The sequence below is a fragment of the Phasianus colchicus genome, chromosome 1, assembly GCF_987193195.1.
Source record: "Phasianus colchicus chromosome 1, bPhaCol1.hap1.1, whole genome shotgun sequence".
NCBI classification, from domain to species: domain Eukaryota; kingdom Metazoa; phylum Chordata; class Aves; order Galliformes; family Phasianidae; genus Phasianus; species Phasianus colchicus.
Genome location: NC_143436.1, coordinates 45,611,990 through 45,634,431, shown reverse-complemented (window position 1 = coordinate 45,634,431; position 22,442 = coordinate 45,611,990). Strand labels below are relative to the sequence as shown.

The following is a 22,442-nucleotide window of genomic DNA, read 5'->3' as shown; positions in this document are numbered from 1 at the left end:
CCCTTACAGCGCCCCATCAACCAGTTTCACAAACAAGCTGAAGTCCGTGATCTTTGCTCGCCATTTGCCTTCTTCACTTCTTTCCTGATCTAAAACTGAAGTACTGCATGGTACCTGCAGCCAAGACTGACTTCAACTATCACATCCCTAAACTGTTGCTCCTTATCTGGAGAAGCAAGGCCAGCTGACCGCTTTCTTTGGTCTACCCATCTAGGACAGCCATCAATATAGTGTCCCTTCTGCGCTCTAGAAATCTCTTGGATTGCCCTACTGTGCCACATTTTCAGTATGCACCAAGGTGGTTAAAGTTGCCCTGAGCACCAGGGCCTGAAATGTCCTATTAAGAAGACTTAACAGGATATTAGGAAAATTCAGTTTGGAAGAGACCTCAGGAAGCCTCATGTCCAACCTCCTGCTCAAAGCAGAATCAGCTCAAATCATCCTGCTAAGCATTCTATCCAGCCGGCTCTTGAAAACCTCCAAAAATGAAGACTGCTCAGCCTCTCTGGGTCCCTGTTTCACTTCTTGACTGCCCTCATCATGAAAAAATTATTCCTTATTGCCAGTGAGAATTTCAACTAACTCCCGTCACCTTTCATCTTCCCACCACACTTTGTTTAAAAGAGCTCACCTCTGTGTTTTCTTGATAATCTCTTTGTAGGCATTGGAAAGCCGTTACCAGGTTCCCCTGAAGCCTTCTCTTCTCTAGGAACTGCTTATTTTTGATGAGACAGTTTTACGGCAGATACTACCACAATGGCTCGTACTGAGCTCCCCATCTGATCCTTACCCATAGCTCTTGACTAGCCTGTTGCCCAGACTCCAATAGCACCCCTAAGAGCCTGTGACCAACCACTCACTAGAAGAGTGCAATTGTGTGAACTTCCCACCACGTCTCTGCAAATTCAAATGCAAAAATGACATCAGTGCACCTTGTAAGAGCTGACTTCCTTCCAGCACGCCTGCTGGTAAAGACACTTTTGCCCCATACTATTCAGTTGATACCACTGGTCCCTCGCAATCCCCACTTCTTGAAAAGGATCCTGTAGCCATACAGTCCTGTATGACCATGCCACCAGGTACATAGAGAAGTGTGAGCACATAGGATGCATCAACTCCTGCCCAGGATGGAGAACATTTCTTGGTCTCCATCTCTTCACTCTGAGTCACTGAGCCCTGCAGTCATCCTCAACCTGCAATGTATTACTAGTGCCTACATGAAAGAGTACCAAAGTCTGATGATTGGCCTTGACAACCTCCATGATGTCCTGGACCCAGTCCCTAGGAAAGCAGCAAGTCTCAGAAGTCATTAGGTCTGGTCAGCAGATGGATGTTCCCATTCCTTGTGCTAGGGAGTGTTCAATCCCTGTTACCCATTGCTTCCTACAAAGCACTGGCACTGTTTATGAGTAGTTGACCAGGCAGAGTTGGCCCAAACACTTCTCTTGCCAGAACTCACTCCTCTCCCTGTTCCCAGAGCACTAAACATTCTACTAAATCTTAAATTACCATCAGCCTCACATACCTGTGTTACTGAGGATGATAACAAGCACAAATGAATATGGTTGTTAACTTGCATGAAAGAAACTGCTTGAGACCTGATGGGGAACATTACAGTTCTCATTAGTAATGCCTATGATTAAAGCTTCTCGATTTGAAAAATATAAAGTGTAAACAGCGAAAACATGGCTGCTTATTAACTGGGCAAAAAAAAGAAAAGCAATAAAAATATTCCTTAAACTGTAGAAAATAACAATAATAAAAAAACCTTACAGTCATATGCACATTCAAACTAAAATACATACACAGAACGCTGAGGAGAACCAGGGAAGTTGATTACTTGTCCATATCATGATGTATGCTGTTTATTGAGTGTGTGCACAGACCTTTAATGCCAGATCTCACTGCGGTCAGGAGCAAAGCCAAAGCCGTAAATGTAACACCCGATTTTCAGGGGAGATGGGAATATGGAAAAGAGTTTGGGAAATTCTCCTACAAAGATGGATTTGAATCTCTCCAGAGAACTAGAGTACTTTTTCTACAGCCTTCAGGCACTGGGATGTGGCACAAGGGCATTCCTTCATCCAGGTCAATTCAGTGCAGCCAAAACTGCTAAGCCCATCCCTTTCCTCTATGGGAGGAAACTCCCCCTTCTGTCACTGGGCTATACAAGAGAGGGGAGGGAAAGAGAAGAAAGAAAAAAAACACCCCCTTCTGTCCACCATTTTAGGGAAAGAAAGGAATACCTCAGCTGCTCTCCTATCTCACATCCAAATGGAAAAGGCAGAAACCAGCTTGTTTCCTCACTGCATTAGAGGTGAGAGGAAGCAGAATAGGAAGAGGGCAGGAAGCAGCCAAGAAAGGTAAGAAGAGATGTTAAACTTCCCCATGTCCTAATGCTGCTGCATTTGAATCAAAACTCTTATAAATCTACAACCCAGCTGTGGAAAAGAACTTTGGTAAAGCTGGGGTGGAGGGAAGGATGGCTTTCTCAGTAAAAGTACTTGTTTTGCTTTGTATTTGCATGCTTCATCCGAAGTGTTACACAACATGGAGTTTTATAGAGCTATACAAAAGCATGCACTTCACACAGGTCCAGGGAAAAATCCCAACCCCACTAAAATCTGTTTAAAACATAAAACCTCACCTGAGTCTAATAGGACCCTAGTGCAGACCGCTCAGTAGGTACCGCAAAAAGAACAACAACAAAGAAAAAGAAATCGTACATTAGAAAATATTCCTGGCTTAGATGTGACAAAACAGCTTTCCCAAGATGATTCTGCGTAACTCAATGCCCCAAATTCACTAACATTTGCCAGAATAGCAATGGCTGCTGCAGAATTCCACTGGCAAACACTGTATCTCACATTTTTCTCTTTCTCAATATGCTGTGATTTCCTGAGGAGTGGAGAAATAATCTATACTACAAAGAGGTGCAGTACTAACACTTCTTGAAGTAAATAATTTTACAGCAGCCTACAGTATATATAGAAATATAATACTTGGGTAGAGAAATTCCTGAGCAGAGAGAGACTAGAAAGACACTCTGATAAACAAACGCCTTCAAAGCTTATGCTATTTTCCTCAGAGCAAAAAATATTGGGTAACTGTGTGTTCCTAGAAAGAATGGAATTTTGTTGCCAACAGCTGTAGCTTTTCAGAGGACTTATAATACTATATTGAAGATTTATGCTCCTGACAAAGGCTTAAAGCTATCCAAACTAGGGCAGAAAAAAACAATCGTCTTCTAAAAGACCTGTGCTATTTTTGTTAACTCTTACTACAGCAGAAGTTATGACCTTCAAAAACAGACACCCACAACTGGGGTTGATCTTTATAACGATTTGTAAGTCAAGCAGTGACACTGCACCGGGTCAGCTACTCTCAGGTTCCCAAAAAAGCAAGAAGTACATCTAATCATCTTGAAATCGATCAAAGTCGTAAGTGTTTACCTCCAGAGCACATGACTTTAAGTTTTCTTCCTGATTCTTTTGGGCTCACAGTTACATTTTCCCTACCTTAAGAAAGGTTTCCCCAAGGTGCAGCCATCTGACAGAACTGTACAAGATAGGAGAAAAGTTACGCTAGACAAAAGGCTGCCCTCTGCATAAACAAGCAAAGGGATGCAATCTCAGATCTCTTTGTTGGACTTATATAGATGTAAGTGGCCCTACCTGCCTGCAGTCAGTCTCGTGATGCCAGCAGAAACTGTTCCTCAAGCTCTGCAGGATGAGGGTCTTCTGTGCTCTCTGAAACTACAGCAGCTAACAGTATCTGGAACTACCACTTTAAAGCTAAATTGATACTAAACAATGAAACTCAGGATGCCACAGCTTTAAAGGCTCATTTTTCTGCAAGCAGCCAAGCAGGACATTCTGGGTTCAATCCCAGGTCAATTTACAGTTACAATCTATGCCGCTCCATGAACATTACACTGAGTTATACAAATTGTGATTGACAAATCCCTTGCCTTGAAAAAATTTGCCCAAAGCTCACGATGAGTCAGTGGAAGTGTCTTGTTTATGTCTCAGACTTTGGCTTCCATCTCGTAGCTGCTCAGTCCACCAGATCGTAACTACAGAGCATCACCAAAAATGTTCTTATTTCTGTCCTTCTAAAATTCCTGTTTAATTTGTTTGTTTGTTTCTTTCTTTTTCTTCGTTTGTTTTGTTTTGCTTTTATAAGGGGAAGAAAATAAATTAAAAGCTTCTTAACAATTACAGTTGTGATTTTTTTTTTTTTAACTGGTAACCAACAAACTATTTCTCAGCTGATCCACAGATAGAAAGCCTGATTTCTTCAAGCAAAATGCACAACAGTCCAAAGCCCTAGATAGAAAAATCACTGTGCGTGTGCCAGAGTTTTCATCTACAGATAAAGTAATAGTGTACCTGCATTAAATTTTAAAAAACCCTGCGTGCAGTTTAGTTTGTAAGAAGTGAAGGACTACAAAATAAAATCTTCCTCCAAGAAACAACCCACCACCAGTCCTTAATCCTGCAAAAGATCTGCAAAAACTGAGGATATTTTGCTTGAGGAACCAGAATTTTAATTGAGCATAAACAAGTGAACAGCAGGCATGCCATTTCCATAAGTATGCATGATTCCAAGGAATAAAGATTTTAAAATCTGAGGCCATGAAACAGATTTCAATTTTAAAAGTCTTACAGTTTTAAAAACATACGATGTGTGTAGGAGGCTCTTTTCACTAGAAGAAGATTCCTTAAATCAAATTGCCAGTGACAAATCATCATTTTTATGAACTGTTTCCAGTAAGGTAGAAGTTATCTAGCGTGGCACTGAAGAACACATTTAATTTTAAGCATGCTTACAGTTTTATTAGAGGCAATGGCTTTTTCCATGCTTAAAGCCAAGCATATGCTCAAGTACTTTGCTGAGACAAAAGCTTACAAGTTTGTTGTTCTGAATGCAAAGTGAGGCTTTTTATCCCAAACCACATTTTCTTGCATGTAATCAGCCCTGATGATGTCACCATAGTTTCCAATTCACTGCAGGACGCGCTCATCATTTATTAGGGTCCAGATGGTGCTCTTTCTTTGGCTACTAAAGAACATGCCCAAATATTAAAGCTTACCCTTTTCTTACACTCTGGATTGCCACAGTACAAAATGACAGTAACCTTTGATCTAATCTGGAAATCTTTTCTTTATACATGAGATTTGGCAATATCAAATACAGTCAGCCCACTCGAAACCAAAGAACCTGATATGCGTAAATACGTTATGTTAGTCACAATGTGAACAAGCAATCCACAAAACAGTCAAAAGCATAAAAATCAGAGAGCATTTTTCTAGTAAAAAAATATGGGACCTTGCCTGTACTTGATAGCTGCGTGTGTTTTTGAAGAACTTTTAGGATTATTCAATAGCTTAACCAGCAATCAGCAAACAGACACACGCTCTGATTTGTAAGGCAAATAAGGAGCACGAGCATGACAGGATTTGTCATAACAGCACCATCTTTTCCAACACTTTCAACACCACAAGTCTGCACCATGCTGAGAACTCACAGCGTTTTCACCCATTGGCAGCACATGATATTAATCTCCAAAAAGTTCTGAAAGTTATTTACTATTTTCCGTAGCTGTGGAGCAAACATAAAGCAGGTCTCCACAGAGACCCAGCAGAAAGATAAGCTGTTGTGACATTTCATTAAAAACGTCCTAAGGTAAGATAATGCCATATTTGTCCAGCAGATCTTGACAAAACGTTCTCCAGCGTGCAGCTAATTCAGGCGCAGGTGCACATGATGTTCAACAGTCCTGAGTCACACATCTTCACAAGCTTAGAGCCTCACGCAAAGCACACTGACACTGGAAAAATCACACATCATAATATGACCAAATCTAAATGGGGGGAGGTTAGGGGAGGGAAGGAAGGAAAGTTAATCCAACTGCTCAGAAAAAGATGTTCCCAAATGAGAACTACTTCACTATTTAACTATTATTACCTACAACTAACTATTTAACAACTAACACATGTTGCAAGAAACTAGGGCAAGGAAATGTATTTTAAGCAGTCTTCTTGACTTCAAAACAGCTTAGTAATTGCATACACGTATTGGTAGAGAAACGGTTTCAGAATAAACATCAAATCCAGAAAACTTGTTTTAGAAGTATGCTTAAATGTCAGAAAAACAGAGGTTCAAGAAGATTACGTAACGTTCACTAAATCAGTTAACTCCTAAACTCTTTTTAAAACTAAGCAGCAGCTAGTAATTTTGGTGGCAATAATCCCAGATATCTGCACTCCAATAAACACGATAGACCACATACTTCTAAATTAGCATATGCTACTAAATTAAAATGATATTAAAATAATTAAGTTACATAAATAAAAATTCTGTCAATCCAGAAATAAAATACCAGACAACATACATAAAACACGTATTAATCAGGTATGGGTAGCGAAGAGGCCACTATTCAGCTAAGAAAACTACTTTTTGTAGTCCATTCCCTTTGAAGTAATGGAGTGTGGGTCCTTTTCCATCTCCCAGTTCTCCAAAGGCAGCCTCAGTTGAGCTGCTGTCTCCCCATAGCCAGAAACTCAGCCTTGCTCACACCCCAAGCTTGGCAATGCTTCCTGGCATTGGGCTGGCTTCCAGGAAATTCGGGCTGCACCCTATGTTGCTATCGTGCTCTGTATCTACATGATGCATTACTTAAAATTACTGGTATGTTCAACACTTTCAAAACTACAGCTGAGAACAAGCTTCACAATACCAGCAACAACAATCCTGGCCTTACCTGCAGGATCTTGTACTGTCATTTTCTTACGCTTCACCGTCAACTTGTCCTTAACCCATGGAAACTCCTGTAAGGAATCCAGGAATGCATCAAAAGCCTTGGGTCCTCTAGTAGGAAGAATATCAAGGAGCATCATGGTTTTCCTTTGACTGGTGGTTTGGGATTTTATTTCTTGAACATGACTGTCAGTGAGGATGCCTTCTTGATAGAGATACTGAATAACCAGTCCATCCACCAGTACTTCCGTGCAGAGCTCCAGGCGCAGGGAGCGCAAAAGCTGCTTGTCTCTGGCATCCATTTGGCAACCTAGAACATAAGCAAGGGATTGGGGAAATGCAAGATTAAAACACGAACCATAAACACCCCCAAGTGACATTTGATGCCCAACATTGTTCAGAAAGAATGCCATTCTCAAAATCATCAGCCTAGGAAAACCACTAACGATCTCCACCACCTCCGTTCTGTTCAAATCATACAAGCTAAAACACAGCCATTTCTGGGAAATATTAGACAGGAAGAGAACTTCTGGCATTGTGAAGACCAGTGCTTAGATGGAATGACAACCATGCCAAAGTACCTGGCTCACTAACTGGCCAAGGTCCACCCCCAAAGCTGGGGCATTTGCCAGTCCATGAGAGACTCTACCCCAAAAAAGTTAACCCAGTGTCACACCTAACCTCTGGTCTCAACATCTGAGACATGAGGGCTGCTGTAGTGCCGCCAGCCAGCAAGTGGCCTTGGCAATCCAACACATTCTAATTTGAGCAGGGGTGGAAATGTACCATAAGCATTAGGTTGTCCTCTCCCCCAGCCCATCCTGGACGGCTCTTTTAGGACTTGACTGACCTGGTGATGAGAAATTTTCCTCAAATTTCCATCTTAAATTTATTCACCTTCTATTTATAGGCGTTTTTTCTGCCAATATCGTTCTTTAGCCTAGACAGCTCCTTTCCCTCCCTGGTATTCACCCTTCTAATGTGTTTATAGGAAGCAATTGGGTGCTGCCTGCCAGCTTCCATTTCACTCAACTAACTCTCCAACTAGACAAAAGCTGGAAAAGATGCATTTTATAGCTGTTCTGAGAAAGACGAATCGAGGTCCAGAGAGACCAGGCAACTCATCCAAGATCAAATCAAGAGTCAGTGCCAGAGCTAGGAACTAAATCAAGATGTCTAGTCTAGTCCCTAATGACAAACATATCCCCAGGACCATTAATGGCACTTGCAAAGGAAAATGACTTAGTAATACAATTAAATACTTTCTTGTGATTAAATCATGAAGCCAAAAAACTGTAGCAGGTGTTGAATGTGATTACCAGGAGAATTTCTAGTAATTAAATTAGAAGTTGCTGTTATAACAGCTTGACTGTACAGGAATTATATTTCATTTAGCTCGAAGATACAGAGAGAAACCAAGATTTTTAAGAACTCTGCTCAAGTTTCTCTACTGCCAGAGATGCCTGTTAACTCTCCATTAGAGACATGCCTTTGTGGCCTGATTGTTGACATTCAGGGCAGGTAATCAACAGAACATGCAAGCATACAAATGGTGTTCTGGACAGAATGCAAGAGCCAAAAGGAAGGGACTGGAAAACCCTATCTGCGACACCCTCTGACAAAGCAGCTTTCTGAAAACACTCTCCCTGAGTGCTGAATGCAGCACTACTAGCACCTGCCCAGGAGGTTACCCCGAATCTTGAGGTGCCCACCTTCTGCCTTGGGCCATCTAGGAACTGAGCAGCACCCTCCTGGCACTTGTTTTTTTAACAATGCAACCCCTGGCACTCGTTTTTTTTTACAAGGCCTGGTTTGATGGGTGCAACCTAAACACAGAACCCCGTCATGGAGTGTGGTGATGGTGAGAGCCAGTAGGCAGACAAACATTGTCTGGTGTTAGGATGCTCATTAGGGATGGGTGAAACTCAACACTCTGGTCTCTAGATGCTTTTATACATGTGGGAGCAGTCCAAGAGTCAAAAAGCAGATCCCTGCAATTTCTTGCTTCCCAAATTCCCTACTGACCTGTGAGCTCATGACATGCTTGCAGAGCCTAAACCAGGCACCTCTGAGAACCTCGCTCTGAACCCAGGCAGAAAGCTTTTCCTGATGCCACAAAACCCTTCTGCTTCCTCCTGTGCATGGGTATTAGTAGCCCCATGAGCCTCCCCCACACAATGAACAAAGGAAACAGAGGCCTCCAGTCACCATGGATGGAATATGCGCCCTGTTGTCCTCATGACCAAGTTGGTCAGTGCTTCCCACAAACAAACCCTTTCCAAACCATCTGTTTGCACCTTTGTGCAGTGGGAGGTGCTGACTGGATTATGAACATGTAGTGGCAATGCCTGCTGAAGGATGTGCCCAGCCCACAAACTCAAGGGTGAACACGATGGAGGTTTCACAGCCTGTGGGGCCACTCATCACCAAGGTCAGCAGCCCAGCAACTGCCAGGATAATGATATTTAGGGTCTTTTTAAGGGTGAAAGTGTTTCTTTAGGGGTGTTTACCACGTTTGATTAAGGAACCGGGCAGACAGATACGGAGGCGTTATCAGGACTGTGACGCAGGCAAGCACAGGGCCAGAGTTTAATGCAACAGGGAAACATCTTCAATTAATTCTAATTAGTCTGTATCTAGAGGTCCGTGGTGAGCTCTAAAGTAAGCTTTCCTTGTAAGACTGCTGCTGAAAGAAAACGAACAGACGTGACTCCACTTCAGCTGCAGGATGGCACAGCTCAGCCCTTCCCAGACACCCCTAAACATACATCTTTCCACCGCAGAGCCAAACTTAGGAACCGCACCTCCACATCCCACGACCCCTGACTCATCCCTACACCCGCAGGCACAGGTTTGGGCTTTTCTGGACCTACGTGACCCGTCCACTACGGCAGACGAACCTCCTGCTCCCCAAACGCAGTTGCCCGGCCCTTTCCGCCACAGGCTGCCGTTTCCCAGCCCCAAACGCTCCGCGCCGCCCGCGACGCCGCGAGCGGCCCCGCGCGCCCTCTGACAGGTCGCGGCCCACTCCGCCCCCGGCCCCGTCCTTCCCCGGCCCTACGCACTCGGGTTTCGCACGCGGCGGAGCGCCGAGCCCGGCGGGCAGCGCGCGGCCCCGTCCTGCCCCGCTCCGTTCCGGGGGCGGCGTCGCGGCGGCCCCTACCGCGGGCCCCGGCCCGCCCCGCGGAAGCCCGGCCCCGGCCCCGCGGCGCGGGGGGCCGCAGCCGAGCGCCCCGCGGCGCCGCCCGGCAACCGGCAGCCGGCTCGAGCCGCTCTTCCGCCCCCGGAACCGGAGGAGCGCGGCCCGCGGCGGCGGTTCCCCGGCGGGCCGAGCCCCGGAGCGGGTCGGGAGCGGACGGCGCGGGGCGGGGGAGCCCTCCGCCCGCTGCCCGTACTTACAGAGGGAAACGGGGAACTACACGCGGCGCCCCGGCGGCCGCGGAGCCGGCGCGGGGAGCACCATCTTTGTTGAGGGCTCCGCCGGAAGCCGCCGCCCGGCCGCGGGCCGCCCGTGGGAGCGCCGCCACCGGCCCCGCTGACGGCGAGGGCGGGGGGTGCCGCCATGTCACTTGTGGGCAGCGGGGGCGGCGCGGCGGGGGGCGGGGGCCGCGGGAGCGGCTCTGTCCCGGAACGGGGCGGGGGAGTCGCCGGCGAGGCGAACGAGACCCGCGGGAAGGGGGACGTCGCGACCCGGCTCCGCTCGAACGCGCCGCTCGGCCTCCCCGCTCTCCTCCGAGCGGCCCGCAGCGAAGAGCGTTCGCCCACGGGAGCCCGGCCCCCCCCCTCCCCCGCTCTCGGCCGGTACGCGGAAGCCGCGCACCGCCGTGGGGGCACGGTGCGCGCAGCGCTTCGCCGCGGGGCGGTGTGGGCGCGGAGGGCCGCCTGAGCGCGGGGCGCGCCGCCTCTGAGGGACGCGCGTGGTGGTTGCGCGGCCGGCATCCGCGCGCATAGCGCTGTACGCGGCGGCTTGAAAACAGCGCTTCGGGTCGCTCGGCGTACGTGCGTCGGTGTGGGATAGCGGGCAGATAATAATAAATTCGACGCAAGGGGTTGACATTGCTTTTAGAGAACTGGTAGGTGATGCTGCGTTTCGGTGCGTCCCTTGAACCACGGTAAATGCTTTGTCTCGGGCACACCTCAGCCTTCTAGGAACGGGGGCGGGACAGCCTACATGCGCCGTGAGCTTAGCTGCAAACCGCACGGGGAGGCACCGTCAGCCGCTGAGTGGCGAGGAGCCGGCTGCCCTGTAGCCGCAGGACGGCTGTCACGTTTCTGTGTCACGGGTCGTTCGCAGTACTGCGGTGCGAAAACGCATCTGTAAGTGATTCAGAGTGGCACCGGGGAGCGGAGGACGCCACGATCAATGTATAAGATCATCCCTCGCGCACAGCCGTGTGACTGCTGAAAGTTTCCTTTCTTAACTTCCTGTAACTCTGCTTGCCAATGTTTGCTTTGCTTTGCTTTGTTTTTCAGTTCTAGTCACCATGGAAGGAACTGTATTGTGTTTAGAACCGGAGGGACAAAACCTGGGGATTTACATTACCACCCCACTGCCGTCCTGGCAGCTGCTTTCAGTGCAAACAATGAGCCCACGTCTCAGCACAGAGAAGGGACACAAACAGTTCGTTAGATAGCTTGCATTCCTTCTGCCAGTTGAAGCAATTGTGATTATTTATTTTATACTGTCCAAGAATATCTTAGAAAGTTAGCAAAACATATGGATGTGCGCAGAGCAGCTCCGGTTCCCTCTCTAATAAATAGCAGCAGCCTCGTTGTCTTTAGCACAGCCAGCACTGGTCACGTCGCTGCTTACAGCCTAAACATGCAGAGAAGGAGAGTGGTGGGAGGAAGGAGATAAGCCTCGGAAGGAAGAGGGGAACGGCGGAGGTCCAGGCTTGATTAAAGGGAAAATCTGGTGTTTCCTGTTCTTTCCACTGGTTTGTAAGCAGTGTCGTAAATTCACCGGTGGAAGCTGAAAGTGCTACGAATTGTTCAGGTCCATCAGCAGCGACACAAACAAAGCAGTGACTGCGCTCCGTGCTCACCCTGCTGCCACAGAGCAGCACAGAGAGAGAAGCCCTCACACTTAGCAGTTCTGCTTGGGTTCAGCTCTGACTGTGGTTCTTCCAGGTCTGATCCAACTTCAACAAAACTGCAGAAGAACAGTTCAGTTCCATCCCAGTTTTAGGGGAAAAAAGCCACCACATGATCCAGTTTGGGGTTGGCTCAGTTCCCTGCTATCTGCTCAGGTCTGAATGCTAACCTTGGTTAAACACATAGATCAAAACAGAATCTCCCGGTCTGTGTAGGTCAGTGCACCACGATCAATCCCACACATCAGCATTTAGGACATTTGACCTAAAACCTTGCTCACTGTGGTTCTGTGGGATGGGGAATCGCTACTGGTCTTCAGGCCATGCTGGGGATTGCTGAGATTGGGGCAGCAAGTCCAACTCTATGGGAACCAAGCTGCACAGCATCTCTTCTGACAGGGCTGTTCCCTTTTACATGTGTGCTGTTGCAGATGAGGACATCAGATTTTTAAATGTACACATTTTTAAAAATCCTGAATCATTTTAGAAACTCTACAAGTATAGTAAGTCCATCAAAAACTATATATATCTTTTGAGAGGATCCTCTCTGCTCATTAGAGCTGAGTTCCATCCTAGCATGGATGTATTTTCTTTGTTTTCTACATACTAATTTGTTTCTGCTGATAACGAGAGCCAAACTGTGTTTTTAAAACTCGTGCAACCAGATTTAATCTATTAGGACTATGCTGTTTTCAATTGTCTTTAGGACAGCATTCCAACTTTAGGGACAAAAGAAAAGAAATATGAGCCTCAATATTTGTTTATTAAAAACACATCTAATTGGTTAAATCTCTCACAAAACCTCCGAAATGAAGATGGAAAAAAAGAAACATATATTACAGGCTGCCTGTCATTTTTAGACAGACGAGCGCAGAAAACATTTCTGTTAAAATAGGAGGCAGGGCGGCCCAAATGCTGTGGCCTCAGGAGCAGACGAGGGTCCTGCAAATGATGCCTTTCTTCTCACACTCTTCCTCAGCCCCCCTTTGCTGTGCTGCCCTCGGCAAGCCTGGCTCTCATTCACTCCAACACCTGGTGCTGCTGCAAAGGCAGGATGGTGCCAGAGAGGTTCTGAGGGCAGTGGGCAGCCCCAACAGCGCTATTCTCTCCAGCCGTGGGGAGATTGTACCTGGTGGGGTGGGAGGGGACCAGCCCCCAGCCTGCACGTTGGGTTATCCTGCTGCTTCCTGAGCCCCCCCCTCTCCCCACTTTAATGATAAGGGGTTGGAGTTAAGTGCACTTCAAAGAGAGCAAAGGGTATAAAACGTAGGTGACACGTCATCAACGTTTGTAGAAGTGTTGTTTTATTTAAAGGCATGGCTAGCATGTAGGTAAAGCACTGTCTCAAAGCATTAAAGCTCTGGGGTTTGCAGTGACCCCCCAGCATCCGTGCTTTTACATTTGTTTCAGTAATAAAAATAAGTAAATAAATATTAGCGGTGCTGCGAGGAATTGGTTCTTAGTGCTGTTTACTTTGGTGCTAATGATCTCAGCCAAAACTCAGACGTAGAACAGTCCTAAGAAAAGGAGCAGGCATCGAATGTGAAACTGGCACGTTCATTCCAGAGAAAAAGAATCTCTGCAGCGAACTGTAATAAAAAACCTGCAATGCATATTTGCAAAAATGTGACTCAATATTTCTCCTATGAGGAATTTGTAGTCCATTTTCCTTAAGCATATGAATTAATGCTTTCCTCTGTTTTGAAGTTCAATTTAAAGATGCTTTTGGGAAAGAGATGAAATACTGAAAGCCTTGAAATATTCCTGACTTTTGAAACTTTTTTTTTTTTCCTAAGGCAAAGCAACCGTTTTACTAACAGGAAAGTAAAGAAGTATCACAAATTAGCCTGAAAATTGAATACTTAGAAATAAGGAAAAAGAATTTCAGATTCAGGTCTAAAACCCTGTCCCAGAACAAACTGCTTTTATCTGCAAGTTCCAGAGTAGGAACTGCCTGCCTAGCACTCCATACAGAGCGCAGGATTTATTTGGGAGGAGAATAACCACTGATTTTTGTCATCTTCAGTTCCTTTCTCGGGCTTTGAGCTGCACAAACTCACATACAGTGCATCTCTTTTTAAAGGCTCTTGCTTTCAGGTTAAGTTTTTCAGGAGCTGGTAATGATTCATGGAAAGTTTTTTGCAGGTAGCCTAGCTGGAGCTGTGCTTATACTTCTTCCATATGTCCTGTTCTCTAATAAAAAATACCCTTCAATTCACAGTCCTCAGGCTCGATTTTGTTCTCTTGCAAAATGAAACCTGTGTGGTTCATGGCTGCAGGGCGCCGGCTCAGCAGCCTCGAGTGGGCACTGCATCTGCCAACAAGGGACTCAGAGGAAACTGATGATTTCCAGAAGCTGCTATCTCCTCGCAGTGCTTCTGTGTGTAGCACTCAGCTCACAGAGGAGCTGCGATGCCCTGGCACTGCAATGGAGGCAGACAAGCAGCGCCCTTTCCCTACTTATTTTCTGCTCTCTGCAGAGCAAAGCAGCTGCTCGAGCAGATCACCATTGTTGTAGAGTAAATGCTAATTGAAAAATAAACAATTTTTCACCCACACTGAAAAACTACAAAATATGAAGTCGATCTTCTGCCCTACAGATATGGAAACTGCAGCTCGTAAGGGCTCAGTCACATTTAATATTGCTTTTCTGAAAAGAAAATGTGGCAGCAAAAAGTTCCACGAACAACCACAGCTGAGCCACAGCTTCCTCTGCCTTGTGTCAGTGAGCAGCACGGTAGGTAAGAGAGCAGCAGCTGCCAGACGTGTCATGGAGGTGTCTGGAGGAACCCCTCTGGTTGGGACATTCCCACTGAGACAGGCTGGGTGTGGGGACAGAGGCTGAGCTGAACGGGTCCTGTTTTGGGACCGCAGCCTAAAGAGGCACAATTAAATTTTAACAAAGCATTTTGAAAAGTGAGGTTAGAGCTTTGAAATGTCCATCCCACAGCTGTTTCTAGTTTATTTCTTGTTATTGAGCCCGATCTAAAGTCTGATAAATAATAACTCCAGGAAAGTAGAAAGAAGAATTTGCACAGAGCTTTAAATCTTTCCCACATTTACCGTTTCTCTGCCTTTACCATTTGTTAGCTGACAGAGCACCGAATTACAGTCTTCGGCTATGAAACATCAATTATGTAACAATTTGTCTGAAAACAAAAGGATTCACTTACATAAACCCTGCCTGCCAATGAAAGAGAAATTAAGACAGGCACATTTAATTGGGGGATTTTTTTCATGTATTTTGTTCTGTACAGCACGCAGCACAGAACTTGTCCCCAGTCCTATCCATTTGAACTCTTTCCTGGTAAAACCCAGCATAGTTCTTATGCTAGTTTAAGGAGCTTTTGCTCCTGCAGTTTTTTTCCTCCTTTGTGTCATAGAAAATAATGATATCATTTTGATGTTTCAGTCCCTGGATAGTTTTAGCAGCTCCAACTCTGAGGAAAACAACAACAACAAAAAAAAACCAACCAAAAAGAGTAACTATAAGAAAACAAAACAGGTGCAATCCTTCTTTCAGTGATATTTAAGTAGAATAAAATCCAGTTTATCAAGGAGATTAAGCACCATAATTGCGGTGCTATGTTTTTACATTCCCATAGACTTTCTCAGAAGAACTGGCTACTTCCAACCCTTATAGACACCTGATGAATAAACACGGCTAATCCCTCATCCCCTTGGCAACCCTGGGACCAGGACAGACTGGTTTTGCTGTAAGCTGATTTTTCTCCCGAAGTTCAGTTATCTGACAGACTTTGTGTGCAGTTCACAGTTGCGTGCAGATATTTGTCCCCCCTCCCTTGACTTTGACGCTCCCCCGATGCACCTTTCCCATAGCCCCACAGCTGTGCTGCGGCTCTGATCCTGCTGGGACTTGTGTGCGCACCTCCCAGGTGCCGGCCGTGCTGTGTCCTTCCCTGCTGTCCCCGCCACAGTGAAGCCAGCCCTCCTCGGACACCAGGCGGGTCATTCCTTCTGCAATGAGCAGAGCGGCTCTCACCGGCTCCCCGCATGCTGTGCCTTACCGAGGATGCAGCTGCCCTCCGTCTTGAGGGTGTTTGGCACCGATGACCTTTCCAGCCCCGCTAACAGCGACGCCGCTTTCTCACTCCTTTGGCTGATCTTCAGCCCTTTGTGGAAATTAGCCCATTTGAGCAATGCCGTGGCAAACCGCCATGGCGTTGTGAAGTGAGCTCAGGTCTGGGTGATCTGAAGGGATGTGTCGGTGGAATGCTGTTTCCAGGCATTCTCAGTCACATTGAAGTGAGCACTGAGGAGGCAGTTTCCAGGGGCTGTGCTGAGGGAGCTTGTCATCCCCCACGCTTTTGAGCGCAGCCCTAACTAGCTGCATCTTTTAAGTAACTTCCTAGTTATTTTATTTGGAAATTTCATTTTTTTTTTATCCACTACAAGTTTCCCGTATTTCTGTAGTTGTTTAATTCCCCCTCTGACGGAGAAGTTCCCTACAATCCCTGAGAACCAGTAAAACAAGTTTCAGAGCCCCTCGACCCGTTATTTCCTCCAGCAGTCAGTATGACACCCAGATTTATTTCAGCAATAGCAAAGTCGGCAGAGGTTTTGTTTTACTTTATTTCAAATAACTGTCAGACACAACACCCGCGTCTCCACCCATACCCATCGTGTGCTTTGGGTGAAGAACAAAGCAATACACTGCCCGACGAAGCAAAAATCCATAGGAATTGTACCAGGAATACAAGCAAAAGCTCTTGAATAGAGTATGCGAGTAAATAAAGTTTTTCTATGCTCTGCAACAAGATCATTTCTCCAGAGAAACACTTTTCTAAGACACAAGAGGTAACTAACATATACAAATTCATGCAGCTACACAGCACTGTCCTTCCTATTGTAATTAGATTGTTTTTTTCTTAAGGGGGTGAAATTCAGTGAGAGTTTTAGATTTCAAAACTCCACAGCTTATAGCGAGGAGCAAGTGGCAGATTGTTCTGAGATTAAAAATAAACAACTCCCACCTCATATTCCAGTGCACCATTCTCCTGCTCACCAATAATTATGTATTGTATATCTAGAACGTGGTTACGTAAATTGCAATTAGGACAATGCTGATGAGATCAGAAGGAAATAAAATTAATTATAATGCAGTGAATGCAGCTGTTTGGTTGTACTCCCACTCTACCCACCCATCCTATACTGAACCATTTTCTGTCTCTGGTGCTAACGCTGGTGGCAGAGGAATGCCCAACAGCTGAAATGGAACCGTATCTCACACTTGTGCTGTCGTTAGTGCTCAGCTATATCCCAGCACAATTCTACTTTCACCATCCATCTCACAAAAAAATAAAAATAAAAATTAGCTTTTACAATTTACTTTTACAGTCGTGGGTTTCTCACCTTTCATTTGTCAAAGCAAAGGCATTTTCAGAGACTAACATTCAGGTACAGGCTGAAAAATATGGAGCCTCAAGACTGAAAAAATGAAAAATGAGAGGAAAAGAAACTTATGATTAAAGTCCTGATGACGATTTTTGGTCTACTCAGAGGTGTTAAATCTGTGAGACTGCCTTCACCAAACGCTCTCCGGTTGCAATTCAGGTTGACATTTATCAGTTAGGAGTCATTTTGGGGATCTGAAGGGCCAGCAATTAAAATAATACTAAGTTTAAGAAGCAATGGGTCTTTCTTTATAAATGTATGGACAACATGATCGTGCCTAAAAAATCAAGGGGTCTTCATGCAAGATTTTTTCACCACTTTGATCTGAATCATGTGCTCTCTTTGTATTTTTTTATTCCCAAACAAGTCCTTCCCCTGCACTGCACTAGGATGGAGCAGAGCTTGCAGCAAGCCAAGCAAAGTTTAGCTGTACATCAGCCCTAGGGCTGGCATCCTAATGAGGACAAGAGCTCTGCTCTCATACAAAGAGGTCTAGTTCCCCCTCCAGTCTGTTCAAAATATTGTTCATTGCTTCCAGCACAGCACTGCTGCAGACCCTGCTCCCTCCTCTCAGCATCCAACACTGAGGAGAGGAAGTACCTGTCGGGGCGCTGCGTGTTTTGCAGTGTGATTATGCAGCACGGGAACCTCCGCCGCTTAATTACTGCCGTCACCACCTTTCCCCCTCTTCACCCCTCGCCCTCAGCCCATGCGCCTCGTGGAGCGGTGCCGAACGCCCGAGGGCTGCACGGCCTCTGCCCTCTCATGCCTCAACCTGGCATTGCTGGGCAGGACAGGGCAGGGCCTGGCAGGCTTCCACGGCTGACAGCGGGCACCGGGCCCTTCCAGGTGCCCCCCACTGTCCCCCACACCCCACTAGCCTCTCTAAGCAGTGCTGCTCTCTGTTTCAGATCCCTAAGCCAGGGGCTCTCCGGAGGGAACCTGTTTTAAAGGTGCTGAATGCACCGTGCTCACACCGAGTCCCACAGTGCCGTGGCGGGCGCCATCTTGGCGGTGTGTGCCCATGAACGGGCAGTGAGCATGGCAGTGGCTTAGGGCATCTCCTCACCCTGACAGGGGCTGCTTATTCCACACAGCAGCCACCTCAGCTCTGGGTTAGGGTTAGGCAAGAGCTGTAAAAACGCACATTTACCAGAATGAAAAGTGTTCCTACTGACCACAGGAGTTGCTCTTCGTGCCGAGGTGGCAGGTGCCAGTTAGCCAGGTGACAAGGACAGGGCAGGCAGGTCTCGGTGATACGTCCCTGCAGTGCCACAGTTCTGCTGGGGTGGGACGGAGAGGGTGGAAACCTTCCAGCACTGCTGCATCTTGGCAGGGCATGGGGAAAAAGATTACATAACAAAATCTTTTGTTTTGTTTTCCAGTAGAAGACTGCCCCCAGCCCATCTCTACATGAAATTCGGGCAGAGAATGCAAGCTGAGTGGGGGAGAGAAATCACCTTTCCACAGAGGGAGCAACGGCACGCCGAGCACTCGTGGTGCTCAGGGAACATCCCCTCAGTCTTGTTGGCTTCCCATGCTAATGTGTTTGTTGGAATGGCAGTGCCTGGCATGAGAAGTCTGGGTGCAATGCCGTGAGCTGGTCAGTTCCCCCTCATTTACTCAGTTATGCTCAGCAGCGCTGCAGAGCAGCTAAGGCACAGGGAAAACAAAGTTGTTTTCTGTTGTTTCTGTTTCAGCCTGGGCAGGGCTAGACTGCAGCAAGTCTTGACAACTCTCCTTGTTCAAACACAAGTCTTTTTGCTTTAATTAAGGTAAGCTAGGAAAAGAGTTAAAACTGTGAAACTGTTAATGAGAATGAATCTATGCTCTAGTTTCCCTCTTCGCTGCTCCCATATTACTCCCAAATTGGAATGTTTTTTTCTGTTAAATGCTTTACGTTTAGAGAGAGGAAGGGGTACTGAGGGTCTTAGCTCCATCTTCCCATTCGGAGGACTGCCATAATACACAAAGCAAAGTCCTATGCTAATATTCAACTTAATTAACTATAGGAATTCAGCAGGCTGCTTATAAGGCAGTAATCTGAACACCAGGCAGCTGTACCTGTGAGCAGCACCACAAAGGCAAAGCGTACTCATCATCACTGATAATAAGTGTCCACTTACGTAGATATTAGTTGGGAAATGCTAGGGGTTCTTAGTGTCACTCTTTCCTGAAGAGCAGCAAATCCATACATACAGAGATGAAAATAGATGTGCAATCTGATTGATTTTATTGAGTAATAGTCTGAGAGCTACAATCGTGAATTAGAAGAAAAACAAAACAAAACAAAACAAAACCACAAAAACCATTCCCCTCAAAAAAAAATAATCCAGATTTCCCCATATTTTGGGAAACAAGCTGAAGAAAACATTCTACACTGTAGAAGACAGCTGTATCTGCTGATATCCATGTTCTGACATCGGAACTGAGCAGCTGCAGCTCTGCAGCGTGGAGTCCTAAAGCCTCAACCAAAAGAGGCTTAATAGTAACAACATGGATATATTCACCACCGGGAAGATGTTAACATGTTAACAAAGATTCTGGGATACCAATCTGGTATAATCAGCAACATACTGGGTTCCTATGAAAGATGTGGCATTGCTCCTTAACATCAACTTTTAGAGAACTTTGAAAAGCAAGGTTTGAAACTGCTTACAGTATGCCTTTCCTTGCAGAAAAGCACAAAAATCAGATAAAAACCGAATAGATGATCACTCTTTTGACTGGATTTGATTAGTTGCATAACTTTGGCAAGATTATCACAGTATGATCCAATTAAACTTTCGGGATTGTACGAACACCGGCACCACATGAATCTCAGAATCAGACAGCTGAGCTCCTCGTGCACTCCTGCACATCTCTGACACTCCGCAGCCTCTCCCCATCCCGCTCAGGCAGCGTTCTGTCCTTATGCGGTACGTTACGCCACTGACAAAGCAATGCCATGCAGACAGCCTCCTGGCTCCGCTCCCCCTGCAGGGACAGTGTGTCACCTTGTCCAACCCCAGGGATGCAAGCAGGGATAATTCTACATAAAGTCTCCCTTTGTGGCATCTGAAATAAAAACCTTTCCCCCAGAACTGCCACTGTTTTGATAGTGAATTCCACGCTGAGTTGTACAACTGGTTACTCAGTTCTTTGGCTGATTTTAAGAATTGCATTTAAAAGTTACTCTACGTTAGAGGCATTTAGAAAAGACATTTATACCTGGTACCGGTACTCTTTCAAGTACTCTTTTAGCCTTGTTGGCAACGGCAGCTCCCAGATCTGGTTCGTACATTTGTTTATAGTTATTCTGCAGCGGTGTTGCAGAGACGGGGCTGACGTGTACAGGGGTTTGTTCAAGTAGAGGTGGACCGTCCCATTCGAAGGCGTTTCGGTTCTGTCCTTGCACATCAGAACGTAGTACTCGATCAAGTGCACGACGCTGTTGAACTGCTTGAGCCTCGATCTGACGCAGGTGATGGAGTCCAGCCTGAACTTGCCGTCCTGGTACTCGATGCGCAGGTTGGTCGGTCCCGCCGAGGTTTTGACCGAGATGGTCAGCAGATACTCGGAATGCGAACTGTCCCTAACCAAAAAAGTCCCTTCGGGGGCATCCTGCAACCTCTCCTTGGCTTCGGCAACGCTCATGTTGCCCCAGTACCACCCTGGTAAAGGAGGGGAGAAAGCACAGATCGATTTGCTGCCGGCTGTCTGTTTAACAGCCTGCTCCTCGCCCGACGGATCTGCACTAACCCACTTCTTGCGCTGCTCGCAAGCTGGAGTCCTGCAGGCATCGTAAAGTTTTATTTGCCATAGAAAATAATTTGCCTTACGACGCGTTTCCTTTTATCGCGCCCCTCGGGCCGGCGGCTGTTCCCAGACGGTGCGCGCACGGCCCCCGCACCCCCACCCGCGCCCCGTGGAGTCGCTCCGTTCGGCGACACGCGGGAACGGCCCCGCACCGCGCGGCCGCGCTGCCCGAGCGGCTCCTCCTGGGGAGAGGGAGGCGAGAGGGCGGCTCGGCGGGGCGCTCCCGTCCCGCACCGCGCACCACTCGGGGCGGCGGGCACGGCTCCGGGGATGCCGTCGCCGCCCGCTCCCCGTCGCCGGACCGCCCGGCGATCCGGGCTCCCGCCGGGGAGCGGCGCTGCCGCCGCTTTCGCTTCGGGCGCTCGGAGCCGCCTCCGCGGGGCCGCCGCCGCGCAGCGCCCCGCGCCCGCCCGCCGCTCCCGGCGGCACCGCCGCGCTCCCCTTGCCTCCCCGCTTACCTGCGCGCCGTAGCTCCTCCATGGCCGCCACCAGCTGAGCCGCCTCCCGGCACTCCTCTGCGGCGGGCGCGGCCGCCTCCGCCGCCCCGGGGCGCCCCCAGCGCGGCCCGGCGCTCCCCGCGCTCCGCAGGGACTCGGCGGAGCGCAGGGTCATGGGGGGCGGCGGCGGGTCGGGGACTCAGCGCCGTGCCGGGGGCATGGCCCCGGCCCCGCGGACGCCGCCGCCTGCGAGCGGAGAGAAGCGCGGTTATAGCGGCGGCCCCGCGGGAGGCGCAACCGGAGCGGTTCCGCGCGGCGCTTCGGGATCGCCCCGCGTTCATAGAGGGACCCGGGGAGATCGGGGTCCCGGCCCGGGCAGCGCCGAAGGGTCGGGGGGGTGGGATCGGGGGGGCACGCGGGGCTGCGCCCGGAGACTGCCTCGGGTTGAGGCGACGCCGGGCACGGTGAGACCTCGAGGAACGGGGCTGGGAGCGGCGCGGGGCAGCGCTCGGCGGCTCCCGAACACGCGAGTCGCGGCGCGCCGGGGGCGGGGACGCGGCGCTTTCCCCGCTCCATTAAATTCGGATATCGGAAAAGAAAAATCGCCTTCCCGCCCGCCCGGCTGCGGGCACGGGGAAGCCGCGAGCGGCCGCTGCACCGCTGTCACCTCGCGGCCGAGCCGGGGCCGGGCGGTGCCGGCGGGGAGGGGGCGGCAGGGGGCTGCGGGGCAGAGCGCGGTGAATCCCTCCCGCCACACGGCCCGCGGCGGAGCTCCGAAACTTTCCCCGGAGCCAACTTCGCGGCACCCGGCACTCGCAGGTGTCGCGGGGCCGCGGGCGCAGGTGGGGAACGTCGGGAAGGGGACGCGAAGGGGACGGCGCGGTCGAGAGCCCCCCCCCCGCCCCGCGCCCGCTGTCGAGGAACGCGCGGCCCCGCG

At 48.3% G+C, this 22,442-nt stretch overlaps 2 protein-coding genes across 7 annotated transcripts in view; both read right to left on the bottom strand.

Moving 5' to 3' along the window:
- The window catches only part of CRADD (CARD and death domain containing adaptor protein), a 77,664-nt gene extending 67,354 nt beyond the window's left edge, over window positions 1-10,310 (bottom strand). Inside the window, exons 1-2 of one of the 5 annotated variants that reach the window (XM_031600465.2) lie at window positions 10,162-10,310; window positions 6,767-7,072 (exon numbers count right to left, since the gene is read on the bottom strand). In XM_031600465.2, the coding sequence (XP_031456325.2) occupies window positions 6,767-7,064 (298 nt within the window). In that variant the 5' untranslated portion in view covers window positions 7,065-7,072; window positions 10,162-10,310. Of the gene's footprint in view, window positions 1-6,766; window positions 7,073-9,566; window positions 9,738-9,827; window positions 9,955-10,161 lie in introns of those variants that run through there. The other 4 variants (XM_031600466.2, XM_031600464.2, XM_031600468.2 and 1 more) reach the window with 4 other exon arrangements.
- A 6,122-nt stretch (window positions 10,311-16,432) lies between these two features.
- SOCS2 (suppressor of cytokine signaling 2) lies at window positions 16,433-21,686 on the bottom strand. Of its 2 annotated transcripts, XR_016466254.1 has the most exons (3): window positions 21,527-21,680; window positions 18,449-20,923; window positions 16,433-17,303 (listed from the first exon to the last, which is right to left on the bottom strand). XR_016466254.1 is itself a non-coding variant. In XM_031600469.2 (2 exons), the coding sequence occupies exons 1-2, from the start codon at window positions 21,678-21,680 to the stop codon at window positions 20,475-20,477; spliced, it is 603 nt and encodes a 200-aa protein (XP_031456329.2). In that variant the 5' UTR covers window positions 21,681-21,686; the 3' UTR covers window positions 17,346-20,474. The 2 variants fall into 2 exon arrangements, 1 of the variants encoding a protein (XP_031456329.2); XM_031600469.2 differs by lacking the exon at window positions 16,433-17,303 and having other exon boundaries at window positions 17,346-20,923; window positions 21,527-21,686.
- Between the last annotated feature and the right edge of the window lie 756 nt (window positions 21,687-22,442).

Coding starts and splice junctions, on each gene's coding strand:
- SOCS2 (XM_031600469.2), bottom strand. CDS start 21,680: ATGACCCTGCGCTCCGCCGAGTCCCTGCGGAGCGCGGGGAGCGCCGGG. Junction 20,924..21,526: donor GGAGGAGCTACGGCGCGCAG/GTAAGCGGGGAG, acceptor CTCCTTTACCAG/GGTGGTACTGGGGCAACATG.